Raw genomic sequence first — 15,176 nt, forward strand, 5'->3', positions numbered from 1 at the left:
TGAGTCCTCACAAAAGTTAAAATCTTAAATAAAAATAAAAACATCCAAAAGCACCTTTCTTTAGAATAAGTAATGTTTGTTTCAGTGATCTTAGGGACTTCTGGGTTTTCTTCTATGTTTGAGCTGTATTTTGAGTCCTGATGAGAAAAATCATAAACTGTACTGTAGCACTGTCGGGCCAGTAACGTCTCCATTTTGAGACTTGTTGTTATTGTGTTTGGCACATTGAATACGTCACGGGTAGCTTGCCAGGCTTTGCCGTGTGGGCGAGATACTCTCAGTAGCTTGCCAAGCTCTCTGAGAGGGGCGGAGGAATCGAACCTGGCTTGGCTGGGTCAGCTGCCCGCAAGGCAAACGCCCTACCACTGTGCTATCGCTCAAGTCCAAGAAAACCATAAACATTGTCCCCTTTACTGAAGTGACAGATTGATAAAGACCACTATGTCCTTGATCGTATTTTTAATTTAGATCAAAATGGCCTCTTTTAGAAACAGTTTAGAACCTCTTTTAAAGATCTCCCAAATATCCACCTTTTGAAGGAGAAACTACTAATCCCTGGTGGTTAGGTTGCAAGGACCAACTACTCGGGTGAATGTGTAGTCTGGGAATGGTAACTTGCTGGTTACTTTCCTCTGATGGTTCTGTTATTGCTTTACTCACTGCTGTATACTTCTTCTTGATGTTTTTGTTGTTGTTGTTGTTATTGTTGTTGTTTAACTCTGTACTATATAACTTTTGAATTATCTACCCTGACTCTACTTTTTTCACCACTCCTGATTTAATATGGAGTTTTGTAGAAATACAGTTGGAGTCCAGAAAACTGTCTTATTTTCACATGGCATGTAAAACTCTTATGTAATCCTGGAAAAGCAGTGATCTGGGCAAAGTTATTAGAAGAAATTGGAATTACACTTCACTCCACCATTCTCTGGGTTAAATTGGGAGCTGGAGTACAGAATGTACAGTATTTGCCTTGCACGTGACCAACCTGGGTTTGATCCCTGGAATGCCATTACATCTCCTGAACCCTGCCAGGTGTGATCCCCTGAGCACAGAGCCAGGAGTGAGCACTGAGCACCACTGAGTATTGCCCCAAAACTAAAATAAAATATGAATTAATGTTTCCTGATGTGATCATAATGTTTGCCACTGAAATATCTCTAGTTTAAAGAAAGAAAGGCAATGTACCAGACCATCCTAGCTTAAAGGGAAAAGAGAAGGAAAAAAAATCAGTAAAGAATATTTAAGTCCCTTATTTCTAATTACCCATTTGCTCTGCAATCTTCTAATCCAGGATTGGTATATAAGATTCCTATTGAATGCCAACTCCAATTGACTCGTAGAGACTGTCTGAGTCAATGAAGTGAGAAGGATGCTGAGGCCACTTCGGGCTCAGTGGAAAAGAATGCCACAATTGATTAGTGATGCCTGTCAGCAGTTGCTGCTTATGTGCCACTCCTATCACCTATGATACAGTTAAGGAAATTTGCATACTAAGATGAATGGCCAGGGAAGACAACCAGACTAGATTCTGGAATCGGTACATTTACCTTTGTAAATGAACAGATCGATTCTCTGATAACCAGTCTATCTCTGTCAGTTTCACCCGGGGCTGTTCATTTGGGTGAGCTGAGAAAATGGACAGCTTAAACTAGCAATGCTTCAAATGCTACAAGTCCTGATACTGAGAAGCTGCTTACTTTAAAAGGCCCAGTTTATAGGATCCTACCACTCATTATCTTTGACTTGTCCTGCCGAAGATGTCAAAAGATACAATGTATTAACCATACCACTCTTTTTTTTTTAGCTTTTTGGGTCACACCTGGCGATGCACAGGGGTTACTCCTGGCTCTTCACTCAGGAGTTACTCCTGGCGGTGCTCAGGGGACCATATGGGATGCTGGGAATCGAACCTGGGTCGGCTGTATGCATGGCAAACACCCTACCTGATGTGCTATCTCTCCAGCCCCCATACCACTCCTTTTATTCCCTATTAAATATCACATCTCATCAGGGGTAAGAAGTCCATATATATATATATATATATACATATATGTGTGTATGAATATATATAGAAAAAGATACTACATGATAATACATAATACATATACTATAGTATGTATGCTATATAATGTATATACATATATGTATAGTTTTCACTAATATAAATTTCATTATTTTCAGTACTCTGATGGCAGTACCTCACGAAAATCCCTTGATATTTGAATGAATACTTATTTAAGAACCACTAGAGAAACAAATGTAAGTCTTGCTTTCTGTCTGGAAACGTTTCTTTTCCACTGAGGAGAAAGCAAATAATCAAACTTGCAGAACAGGTCTCAACAGCTCAGAAAAAAATCCCAGAAAGTACAGTTCATCAGACTACTCTTACAAGAAATACTGTATTGCTGGTACTCTCAGTAACACAGGGAATAGATTGTGTGTGGGGAAGAATATGGTAATAGACAATCAGAATTAGTGGGTGCTTCAGAGAAGGCAAAAACTGTCATTTTGAGAAGTTTTAATCAATGTATTTCTCTTGTATTTCCTTTCTATGTTTGCAAAAGATCTATCTGTAGATGAATTTAAAGAACTTTTGTAGTAAAGCTTTGTTTCATATTAGCATCATTTTTCTTTCCTGTTGGTATATAAAATATTAGTGCCTTTCCCAGTTGATGATGACATAGAGTCAATAAAATAGAACAGAATCTATTTAAAAATAAGTTAGGGACTTGTTGCAGCAAAAATATGACTATTCATAGGTTGTCTAAATTCTCTCAGCTAGTTATTAAATGTCACTGACCTCCCATTGTTCATCGATTAGCTCGAGCAGGCCCAGTAATGTCTCCATTTTGAGACTTGTTGTTACTGTGTTTGGCATTTTGAATACGTCATGGGTAGCTTGCCAGGCAGGCGAGATACTCTCAGTAGCTTGCCAGGCTCTCCGAGAGGGGCAGAGGAATCGAACCTGGCTTGAGCAGGCTGGCTGCGCTCAAGGCAAATGCCCTACTGCTGTGCTCTGGGCTGGAGCAATAGCACAGTTGTTAAATACAGAACAAGAATTTATGAGAGTTTAATTCTTGCCTAGACCACTTCAGTATCACTTGGGGTCATATTTCATGAAATTTGGCTTTAAATTATGGACCCTGTGGCCAACTAAAATGGTCAGCCTTACAGGTCGCCATTTGATAGGACAAATCAATAAAATTGTTCTCTATGGGCAAATGTTTCACAACCTAAGCACAAGTTGTAGATGTCAGCATAGCTATGGAAGTAAGAATGCATACTGTCATGTGTTACAGTGAGATTTCGTTTGCTTCTTATCAACTAAGACTATGTGGGAATATTCACTGGTCTACTTGGGTGTCTCTCTTTCTTTTCATCTTTAATTTTATTCTAACATCAAAGAACTTTTTACTAAGTGAATTTTTATAATTAATAATCATGATGCAAATAAATGTGTTGAACCATATAAAAATGACATAATTTTACGATTTTTAGGGCTGAAGTGATAGTACAGCAGGTAGGGCATTTATTTGCCTTGCACTCAGCTGTTCGGGGTTTGATTCCACAGCATCCCATCTGGTCCCACCTCCAGGAATAATTCCTGAGACAGAGCCAGCAGTAACCACTGAACATCACCAGGTGTGCCCCCCCCGCCCAAATTTTTTTTTTAAAAATTACCATTTCTGGCACAAAATTTGTAAGTGCATGTGATTCAGCTAACCAGATATTCTTGTAAGGCAGTGAAGATGAAATCTGTATTGATTGCTTAAATAAAATAGCTCCTCCATTTTAGCATCTCTGCAGAGTCTCCAAATATCATTTTAGGGGTGGATAGTTCCCTGTGAAGGCTTTCATCTGATCTCTGTGTGTACAATATTATATGTTTTTTAATTTAATAAACTTTTATTGCACAATTAATATCATCTAGGCACCATCCTTAGCCTTGGATACAGAGATTAGTGAATCAGCATCGTGACTCTCAGCAGTGCACAGTCTAGAAAGGAAGACAGGCATGGACATAATTCTAGTACAAAATAGCAAGCAACATAATAGATATAAATAACATGCAGGAAAGGTACTCACCCTGCCGGGCAAAGCAAGAAGACTTCAGAGGTGATATTTGTGATAGTCTTTGAAGGTGGTATTTATGCTAGTACAGTAATTAACCTGGCAGGAAAGGGAAGGCTCATACAACTTTACGACCAGAATGGCTTGTTTAAAATTACAGAAGTACAGCAAAAAAATTGGATGTGCCTGTAGACACTCTGTGTGATTAGAACATGTGGTACAGATGACAAAGTAATAAGAAATGAGATCAAATTCCAAATCCCATTTATAAAAAGTATTTTATGTAAGGCTACATTTTATTAAGCTGATGAAGAAGTCACTTTCATGGGGATTTAATTAGTTTAGGATTAAAACTTCTTTTTCTGCTTTGAGTTATGATATCAAGTCCAGTCATCACCTAAGTTTGCAGAAATGTCACAAGAGACTATTTTGAAATATCAAATTCTGCAGGCAACTCTCCTTCTCAATGGCCCTGGCAAATACATAGGCTGAGCAACCTGGATCTCTAAGCAGTAGCTTCAGCCCTGTCATCTCAATTAAACACAACCACTGTGCTGTGATCCTTTACTGTATGTGGAAGAATAAAGATTGCATTATTGTGGGAAATTGTGATATAGACAGCTGCATGTTCCTCCATGGACGGGCTCTTTACTTCATAGGTGCAAAGGAGGTTACCTGTACACAATTCATGTTTCCATATTTTTCTCATTGGGTAATTGCACCCAACAGTGATTTCAGAGTACAGCAAGGTTGATTCCATCCAAACTGCAGAAGATCTCATCAGTGGCCCAGTTTTCCGGCTCTGAAATCTGGCTTCTGACATTTACCACTCATCAAATGAAATGACACAGCACTATTATATGTTATAATATTACTAACCCATGCCTTGGTTGAATTTTTCTCTTAAGCTTCCTTCTATTTAATAATTGTATAATGTTTAATAATAACATCTTTCATCTATATGAAGACATCAACTGGAATGTATAAAAAATTTTCCACAAATGACAATGAAGAAATATGTGTGCATTAATTATACATAGCTAGAAACATACATAAGTTTACATAGCCCATCTATATAAATAAAGGTTAGATGACAAAATATCTTATTTTTTTAATTTTTATCAGTGAAACACCATGAGGTACAGTTGTAGATTTACAAATTTTTGTGCTTGGGTTTCGATTATACAATGATCAAATACCCATCCCTCCACCAGTGCCCATTTTCCACCACCATAGATAATATCCCTCCCACCCTATCCCCCCCATCCCACCCTGCCTCTGTGGCAGGGCATTCTCTTTTGTTTTCTCTCTTCTTTTGAGTGTTGTGGTCTGCAAAAGAGGCACTGAGTGGCAGACATGTTCAGTCCATAGTCTACTTTTAACATGCATTTCCCCTCCTGGGAGGATCCTCCAAACACCCTTTATTTGGTGCTCCCTTCTCTATCTGAGCTGCCCTTTCCTCTAGAATGCCCGGCTGGCCTCTAAGCTATGGAGTAATCCTCCTGGTGCTGATCTCAGCTATTCTTGGGTATTAATCTCATACTTTGTTACTTTATATCCCCCAGATGAATGCAGTCTTTCTATGTCTATCCCTCTCTTTCTGACTCATTTCGCTTAGCATGATACTTTCCACGTTGTACCACTTGTATGTAAATTTCATGACTTCATCTTTTTAACAGTTACATAGTACTACATTGTGTAGATGTACCAAAGTTTCTTTGGTCATCTGTTCTTGGGCACTCAGGTCTCTTCCAGTTTCTGGCTATTGTAAAGAGTGCTGCAATGAACAAACAAGTGCAGATGTCACTTTGACTATACATTTTTGCCTCTCTGGGATATATTCCCAGGAGGGGTATTGCTGGGTCAAATGGGAGTTCAATTTCTAATTTTTTGAGAATTATCCATACTGTTTTCCAAAAGGACTGAACCAGTTGGCATTCCCACCAACAGTGAAGGAGTGTCCCTTTCTCGACACATCTGCACCAGCATTGGTTGCTTTTGTTCTTTTGAATGTGAGCCAGTCTCTGAGGTGTGAGATGGTATCTCATTGTGGTTTTGATCTGCATCTCCCTGATGATTAATGATGTAGAGCATTTTCTCATGTGCTTTTTTGCCATTCGGATTTCTTCTTTGAGAAAGTTTCTGTTCACTTCATTGCCCCATTTTTTTAGATGACAAAATATCTTACTGTGTTTTAAAAATTATACAATTATACATAGGTATACACTTAAACATATGCATGTGAATATATGTGTATAAATGAATTTTTTCACTTAGGTATATTTTCCAGTATATATATGAACCTCACGCATGAAGGAACCGACAGAAGAACCCAGGTGTGTGGGACCCAGGGCTGAGATCTCCAAGCCTGCTTGGTTCGGGACTGGGCCTCTTCCACCCACCTCCCCCACCTTCCAGTACCTAGACAGTTACACTACCCAACTGCCCAATGGCCAGGATCCAGAGATTATAACACCAAGCTCCTAGAAGCGACTTCTTATTCTTTAGTTCTCGCTCTCAGAGAACCTGGAAGGCTACTGAGAGTATCATACCAGCACATATGCCTGAATAGGAACACCTTTAAAGTTTATTTGTGCTTTCAGGCTACCGAGAGTATTCCACCTGCACAGCAGAGCCTGGAAGCTATCTGTAGCGTATTTGATATGCCAAATTCAATAAATACAATGGGTCTCATTCCCCTGACCCTGAAGGAGCCACCAATACAGCAGCGTTGAGAAGGATATGGAAGGAGAGGCTGAAAAAATTTCAAAGCCAAACTAGGCTGCCAAAATGAAGGAAGACAAAAATGATTGTCTGTACTTTCAATGCACGTACACTGGCATCAGATGCATCCATTGAGAAACTGATGGTACAAGCATGAAAGATCAAGTATGACATCATTGGTCTAACCGAGACGAGAAGGCATCAATCACATCTTGCCATTTTCGACACTGGAGAAGAACTGTTCCTTGGAACATGAACAAAAGAGGCGTCGGTGGTGTTGGTGTCCTTGTCAACACGAATTTAGCCATGAGCATTGATTCATTTGAATGCCTAACAACCCGAATCGGACAATTACACTTGAATAGATGTGGCTCACTGCCGGCAGTTTCCGTCTTCGTTGTCTATGCACCATCATCCAATTATGATGAAGGAGAAATTGAGAAGTTCTACATGGAGCTGGAGAAGTTCTATAAAGAAGACCACACCTTCTACAAGATCATTGTTGGTGATTTTAATGCCAAGATAGGATAGAGAAGATCAGCCGAAGAACTCCACATTGGGACACATGGCCTAGAATGGAACGAACAGGGTGACAGACTGTCTGAGTTTATCATGTTGACCAAGACCATCCATGGTAACTCACAGTTTCAGAAGGCCGAATCCAAATGTTGGACATGGAAGTCTCCCGGTGAACAGTTCCACAGTGAAACTGACCACATCATACTCAATCGACGGTTTTGCCTGACCGATGTCACTGTTGTCCCAAAGTTCCAAATGGGATCGGACTACCATCTCCTTCATGCAAAATTCTACTTCAGAGAGCAGGGGGAAAGGACTGCAAAGTTTAAGAAGAGAACTCCCAGAATGACCACCAACTGGGAGCTCTTTGGCTCTCTTGCAGCAACATGGGAAGATGTCATCATTGACAACAATGACAAGGAATACGATAGACCGTTTCAGTACCTCCATGATTGTGCGAGGAATGCCAAGAGAGAGAGATAACCACAAAAAAAGCTTGTCTTCGAAAACTCTTGAGCTTATTCACCAAAGTGACTTGGCTCATGCCTCAGGCACTAGCACTAGCACTAGCCTCCTGTTGTTCATCGATTTGCTCGAGCGGGCCCAGTAACGTCTCCATTGTGACCATTGTGTTTCGCATATCGAGTACATCATGGGTAGCTTGCCAGGCTTTGCCATGCGGGTGAGATACTCTCAGTAGCTTGCCGGGTTCTCCGAGAGGGGCGGAGGAATCAAACTCGGGTCAGCCAGGTCGGCTGCGAGCAAGGCAAATGCCCTACCTGCTGTGTGGTCACTCCAGCGCATGCCTCAGGCAACCGCAAGCAAATGACCGAGCTCACAAAGCAGTACAGAGAAGTGATAAGGAAGACCTCAGAGAGAGAACAGCAGCAGTGCTGGTAGATGTGGCAGAAGCCAGGAAAAGCATTCGTAATGCCCGCCTATCCTTCACCAACTACAAGACCAAGAAGACTGCCCTCTGACATCCTGATGGATTTATCACATCTTCCAGAAGGGCAATGGAGAAGATTATTCATGACGTCTACTCAGATCTCTTTAATAGCCACGTCCACTGCCCACATACCAAATTCCACAGGATGGATATGTCATTCCCAACATTCTCCCTTCTGAAATCTGACACGCCATCTCATTGGTAAAGAAACAAAGAGCACCTGGCCCAGACAAGGTCAGACCCAAACACCTGAAAAACCTGCTTTCAGTACTCTTCAGTACACTGGCTCAGCTCTTCACACGCTTACTGTCTGAATGCAAGGTTTCATCCCAGTGAAAAACCATCAGGACTGTACTACTGTACAAGAAGGGAGACATTCACGACATTGGCAACTATTGCCTAATCTGCCTATTGTCTGTTCACTCGAGTCATCCTGAATAGGATTGGCAAAACACTAGATGAAGGACAACCATGCAAGCAAGCCGGCTTACACAAAGAATTCAGCACGATCGACCATATCCACACGATAACCAAGCTCATTGAAGTTTCTCGGGAGTTCAAGATGCCGCTCTGTCTAACGTTCATTGACTTAAAGATTCTGTTGAGACTGAAGCAGTCATTGAAGCCCTAGCCAATCAGGGCGTTTAAACTCAATACATCAGGATTCTCTGTGAGCTCTATTATGTATTCACTACCAGGATCTCACCATTCTACAAAGAAGTGATCATCGATGCCAAGAGAGAGGTTCGGCAGGGTGATACTATTTTACCAAAACTCTTCAGTGCCACCCTCGAGAACGTAATGCGATGACTGAAATGGGAAGGAATGGGAGTGAAGATAGGTGGTCAGCAACTACACCACCTCCGCTTTGCTGATGACATCGTTCTAATAACACCAAACAGTAGCCAAGCAGCACAAATGCTGGCCGACTTCAACCATGCATGTGGAAAGGTCGGATTAAAGCTGAATTTCACAAAGACAATGATCATGAGAAACAGTCTTGTTCCTGATGTTCCATTCGCTCTCAATGGAACGACCATCTCCGAATGCAACAGTTATGTGTACCTAGGTCGAGAGGGCAACATGACGAATGACCTGGCACCTGAGTTGCGCAGAAGGAAGAGAGCAGCTTGGAACACCTTTAAGAGCATGGAAGAAATAGCTAAGAGGACGAACAACCTCGAGCTCCGGGCACATCTCTTCGATTCCACTGTTCTTCCTGCAGTAACATACGCCTCAGAGACCTGGGCCCTACGAAAACAGGATGAGAACGCTATTTGGGTCTCTCAAAGAGGAATCAAAAGAGCTATGCTTGGAATATCATGCTTCACTCAAATGAGAGAAAGAATGCGAAGTTCCGACCTCCGTCAAGGCTCACGAATCAGGGACACTGTCTCGTTTGCCAAGGCATCAAAAATCATATGGGCTGAACACGTAATGAGATTTAGAGACGACTGCTGGACTAGAGCCATTACTGACTGGATTCCCCAGGACGTCAAAAGATCGTGTGATCGCCCACCTATGAGATGGTCAGACTTCTTCGTCAAGACCCTGAATGATCTGTTTGAGGCTCGTCATGTTCCTAGAACGAGCAGACGCCACTGGGCTACACTATCACGCGACAGGGATGAATGGAGATGTTACTGGCACCCACTCGAGCAAATCAATGAGTAACAGGATATCAAGTGATCAAGTGATATTTTCCAGATGCATAAAACAAAGTAACTATCAGGTAATTTTTTTTATTGTTACTTAAAATCTCTATGGAAATGTTTCCCAAAATGTTGGAAGTATGAGTTCTGGAGTGAGCCTGTTCTATTCTAATTCCTATTTCTTCACCACCTAGCTTTATGTTATTAGGCAAGCTGCAACCTTTCTGTCTCAACTCTATCATCAGTAAAAGAGACTACTAACTACATATCGGGTTGCTGTTGAATCAAATGGGGGAGTGCATTAAACATTTATCATGCAGTGAGCATGCAAGAAATACTAGTAATTAATACCTTTACCATCTTATAATTAGTTCCTGGACACTGGATCCATCATCATTAGCTTTCTTGATTGCAGGAGAACTAACAGCCGGCACCCTTAGGCCTATTAAGAACTTCACAGTCACTAGCTTCTTCACTAATTGGGCCCAAACTGTAGTTTCTTTTGAGTCTTAGATGGGTGTTGAGTATGTATGCATCATCTCTTGCTTTCAGAGCAATCAGATGTAACATTTTGAACTCATTTAGAAAACTAACCATTTCCTTCCCTTCACTGATAGATCAAATGTATTAAGATTTCCTCTAAAGCAGGATTGTATAATTAAACACCCAAGTCTGTGCTTCAGTGTCAGCACTAATAGTTGTCTATTTTAACCACTTTGGTACATCTACGCAATGGAATACTATGCAGCTGTTAGGAAAGATGAAGTCATGAACTTTGCTTATAAGTGGATGCTCATGCTAAGTGAAATGAGTCAGAAAGAGAGGGACAGACATAGAAGGACTGCACTCATTTGTGGAATATAAAATATAATATGACACTGACACCCAAGGATAGTAGAGACAAGGGCCAGGAAGATTGCTCCATGATTGGAACCCTGCCTTATGAGCTGGGATAGAAAGCAGCTGGGATAGAGAAGGGATCACTAAGTCAATGATGGTTGGATGAATTGCTTGGGATGGGAGATGTGTGCTAAAAGTAGATAAAGGACCAAACATGATGGCCTCTGTCTCTGTATTGCAAACCATAATGCCCATAAGTAGAGAAAGAGTAAGAGGGAAATTGTCTGCAATAGAGGCAGGGGGAGGGGGTGGGACGGGGTGGCCGGGAGGGATACTGAAGACATTGGTGGTGGAAAATATACACTGGTGAAGGGACAGGTGTTCAATTATTGTATGACTGAAACTCGAACATGAAAGTTTTGTAACTGTAGCTCACAGTGATTCAATTAAATAAATAAATAGTCATTTTCTGCTGACTTCAAGATCATTGACTATGAGAAGACATGAACTGTATAGTTTTACTTCTATGTTAAAACTAATGTAGTCAAAAATAGAGAACAGAAAATAGGTCAGTGATTGCTAAGAATTTCAGGGAGGGGGAAATTGGAAGAGATTGTTTCATGGGTACAAACGCTACGTGCTATAAGCCAAAATTTTTCTATCCAAACTCCAGATCATATCGATTTTATTTCCTGATTTGTGTGTGATTTTTATTTCAATTATTTTAAATATGACTTTTTAAATTTAGTCACCATGATTTACAAAGTTATTTACAGTTGAGTTTTGGGTATCTCATTTTCCAGTACCTGTCCCATTATCAGTGTCAACTTCTCTCACCCAGTGTCCCCATTTTCCCTCAGCACCCCCTAGCCTGCCTCCTTGGCAGGCACATTTTTTAATTTGTTTATTGTGGTTTGAATCTCATGCTTTCAGTTTTGTTAGTTCTATAGTTCAGATATATAGTTAAATCTGTGTGGCATTTTTAAACAAGCAAATATTTATGGGCCTGAGTACTTCACGTTAAAAACACTCAGTGAGAGAAATCCATTCTGTCACTTGTAGACATATGTGAATGGCATCCCCTGAAGTTGTGCAGAAACGGTGTCCTGAGTCAGGTTGCCTTTGTAACTGGTTTGAACAATTTGATTTTTAAAGAAAAATTTTAATGTATCAATGGCTCAATCATCTCAGTGGCCACAGTAAGCTATATTTCCCTTCTGATCTTTCTGACTGTGATGCTTTATATAGTAATATTCATCCTGGGTTGAAGCTAGTTTTGGGCATACAAAGAATTTCAAATTATTTATATTGGTATCCTCAAGTAAGGAGGTAAAACATCTCACCACATATTTTTATGAGTATAAATGTATATATTTATGAGTAAACGACTACATATTTTAGGAGTAAAATGTTACCACACACATCCACTAAAGTGCCAGTATCATTCCACTACTATCCATAGGATGTTCTCTTTCATGCCTTAAAATATTTTTTTCTACAGGATATAGCCTTTATGCCTTTTTTCATATTCCAGTATTACTAACCTGATTCTACAAGGTAAAATAAATCCCGGTCTTCAGTTGATGTTCCCTTTTTGATTCACCAGTAGCATAGTTCTACATTTTAAATCTTTCTAATGTAGGTTTTCAGTTTTCAGAGTTTAAAACATTACATTGCTCTTATTTTGGTTCTCACTCTTGTCCCTTTTTCTAGTCAAGCCTCTCTTGGAACATGCATGCACAGAGACATTCACATGCATTCACGCCATGGCTTTCCCCAGTTTTCTTTTTCTTCTTTTTTTTTTTGTTGGACATTAGACTTCCATCGTTATATATTTATTTTTAATTTTTTCATTTTATTTAATCACTGTGAGATATAGTTTTCAAACAAGCTTTCATGTTTGAGTTACAATCACACAATGATTAAACACCCATCCCTCCACCAGTGCACATTACCCACCACCAATATTCCCAGCATACCCCCCTTTCCCACCCTCCCACTACCCCCATGGCAGACAATATTCCCCATTCTCTCTCTCTACCTTCCCCAGTTTTCTAAACACATTTTGTTTTCTTTTGCCCTGAGACTGTATTTACACGTGCTGCTTCTCCTCTTTGGAGAGCCCTAGCTCTGTTTCCTTGACTGGCAAATCCTTTACAATAACTAGGAACTCATGTGAAATGACCCATCACCTCCCTCTATCCCAGTAGAATGGGTTCGACCCTCCCATGTGTTCTAATGGTCCCTCCTGTTTTACCCATTGTCAACCCATAGACTCATGACATGCTAGCGGTCATGCTGAACTGGAAACTCTGTAAGGACATAGCTCATGATGCTCCTTTGTTTGCCACATAGCGGGTACTTAATAAATGGTGACTGATTTTCATGAATATCATTGCCCCTCTAATTTGGAAAAAATGCCACTATGCTTGAATGCTTGAAACCAATTTAGCATTTTATGACCCACTAATTTTGAAGTTCAATGTGTCTCTACTAAATAATTGAAAATGTAAGCATCAAGAACACTAAGTGAAAGGATCTTTGTGGTCAAGTGAAGAGAGGAATTTGGTTGGGGAGGGAGGTGTCATGGTTTTGCTGTTGGGGTCTTGTTGCAGTTGCCAGAAGTCTGTTTCCCCAAATGAGAAGCCTTCCTCAGGTGAGTATTGACATGATGATTCAGTAGCACCTAGCTTTCTACTCTGTGGCTTAAAGAATTAAATGCAGGTGGTCATGAAAAATTGGCAACAATAAAAGGTTTCTAAAAGTGCAACAGCCAAATGTAAATTGAAATTGAACTGCATCATGAATTCGAAGTATTTCTTGTATCCCTTGCCTGAGTTGCATTTAAAAGTATCTGCCAGTGGAAAAAGTTTAAGAAGCCCTGCAATAGAGCACAGAATGTCAATTGTAATCTTTTCTTTTTTCATTCCTTTTAAAAAATATTTTCAGGTTACAAATGCAGTTGCCAACTGTCCTGGACAAATGATTCTTCGCCTGAAACCTTTCCTCGTGTGTGGAGGGGATGGATTTACTCAGTCCAACTTTGATGGCTGCATCACGTCTGCCCTCTGTGTTCTGGAGACTTTTAAGATGCATTTTTAGTTCCTGTATCCTTATTCCCAACATGTACTTGGGTAATTTTTGTTCACAATTTTCTGGTATCAAGTATTTTGTTTTCTGTTTCATTTAGAGAGACTATTAGGAAATTGTTCTTCACTTACTGTCACTTTTCATATAGAGTGTAAAAATCAATGTTATAATTTTGACAGTTACAGCCTATGCGAGAATGAAGGTTCCTTGTACTTTATACCTTTTGTCACTTTTCCGAATCTACCCGACTCCTTGTTGTGGAAAAGGAATGCTTCAGAATAACAAGAACCCTTTCCCCGAGTTATTTCAGACCAGGGAGGCTATTCATGCACTCAAGTCTTTATTATGGGTTTAAAGCTTCAGTTCCAAATAATGAATCCTCGTTACCAAATTTTAAGTCTTACTTTAAAATTTAAAGTATAGGTTGAAATTCAAGGTAGGTTGAATTCAACCTACCTGTAGGTTGGGGTTTTTTGTTATTGTTATTGTTGTTTGATTGCCAAATTACAGTATTTCCCCAAACTGCAAAAGGCAGGCTGTAGTTTTTATTTCTCTCAAGCAATGAAATGATTCTGAGCAGTAGGTCATATGTGGTGTCATCTGGAAAATGGCAATTTGGAGGGCAACTTGACAGATCTCTTTTAAAATTTTCAGAAAGCAACCAATTGCTCTTGACTTTCCAAGTCACACAATACTTCTTATTCCAATCTCAATATGAAAGTTAAATATTATAGAGACAGAAAATATATTGATCTTTACCTTTTAATCTCTCCTCTGGCTGTTACTGTTACCTTTATGTGCTCTCCAGTATGTGCTGTGGCATTTCAAGCCTGTCATTTTAAATAAATTCAATACCAAAAAAAGTTGCTGAACCAGAAAATAGATGCACTTAAAATAGTTCAATATTTGCCAACTTAGTGGCTCAGCATATCACCCATCTGCTTCAGTGACAACCTTGTGACTTGCTGGCAGTAAGAAAAGTGATCCCCAACCTTCCAAACAAGTGACCTGTTGCTAATTTAAAAAAGTAGAATGGTGAGTTCTATTTTATTATTTTTAAAGGGAAAAAGTATTTGCATCTTCTCAAAGAAAGAAAAGTTCAAGAAAAGATTTATTATATTGGTAGTATTTAATGTGCCATACTTTCATACCTACTATCAAACATACAAACACACAAGCATGGGTAGAACTTCTTTATGCCTTTACAAAGTAGGCTTTGTCATCCTACTGAATGTTATTATATATGTGTATACATAGGTATATTTTTCAACACTCACTTGACAGTAAACTGAAATGCTCACAGATGGTTAATCTTCCTTAATTTTTAA

General features: G+C 39.8%; 1 protein-coding gene across 4 annotated transcripts in view; it reads left to right on the forward strand.

Moving 5' to 3' along the window:
- Window positions 1–15,176, forward strand: part of RNLS (renalase, FAD dependent amine oxidase) — a 432,063-nt gene that overhangs the window by 344,502 nt on the left and 72,385 nt on the right. For 2 of the 4 annotated variants that reach the window (XM_056120951.1, XM_056120952.1), the window contains exon 7: window positions 13,708–13,865. The exons of 1 other annotated variant lie outside the window; for it this stretch is intronic. In XM_056120951.1, the coding sequence (XP_055976926.1) occupies window positions 13,708–13,860 (153 nt within the window). In that variant the 3' untranslated portion in view covers window positions 13,861–13,865. Of the gene's footprint in view, window positions 1–13,707; window position 15,176 lie in introns of those variants that run through there. One more of the 4 variants, XM_056120950.1, reaches the window with a different exon arrangement.

The sequence above is a fragment of the Sorex fumeus genome, unplaced genomic scaffold (genome assembly GCF_029834395.1).
Source record: "Sorex fumeus unplaced genomic scaffold, SorFum_2.1 ptg000043l, whole genome shotgun sequence".
NCBI classification, from domain to species: Eukaryota; Metazoa; Chordata; class Mammalia; order Eulipotyphla; family Soricidae; genus Sorex; species Sorex fumeus.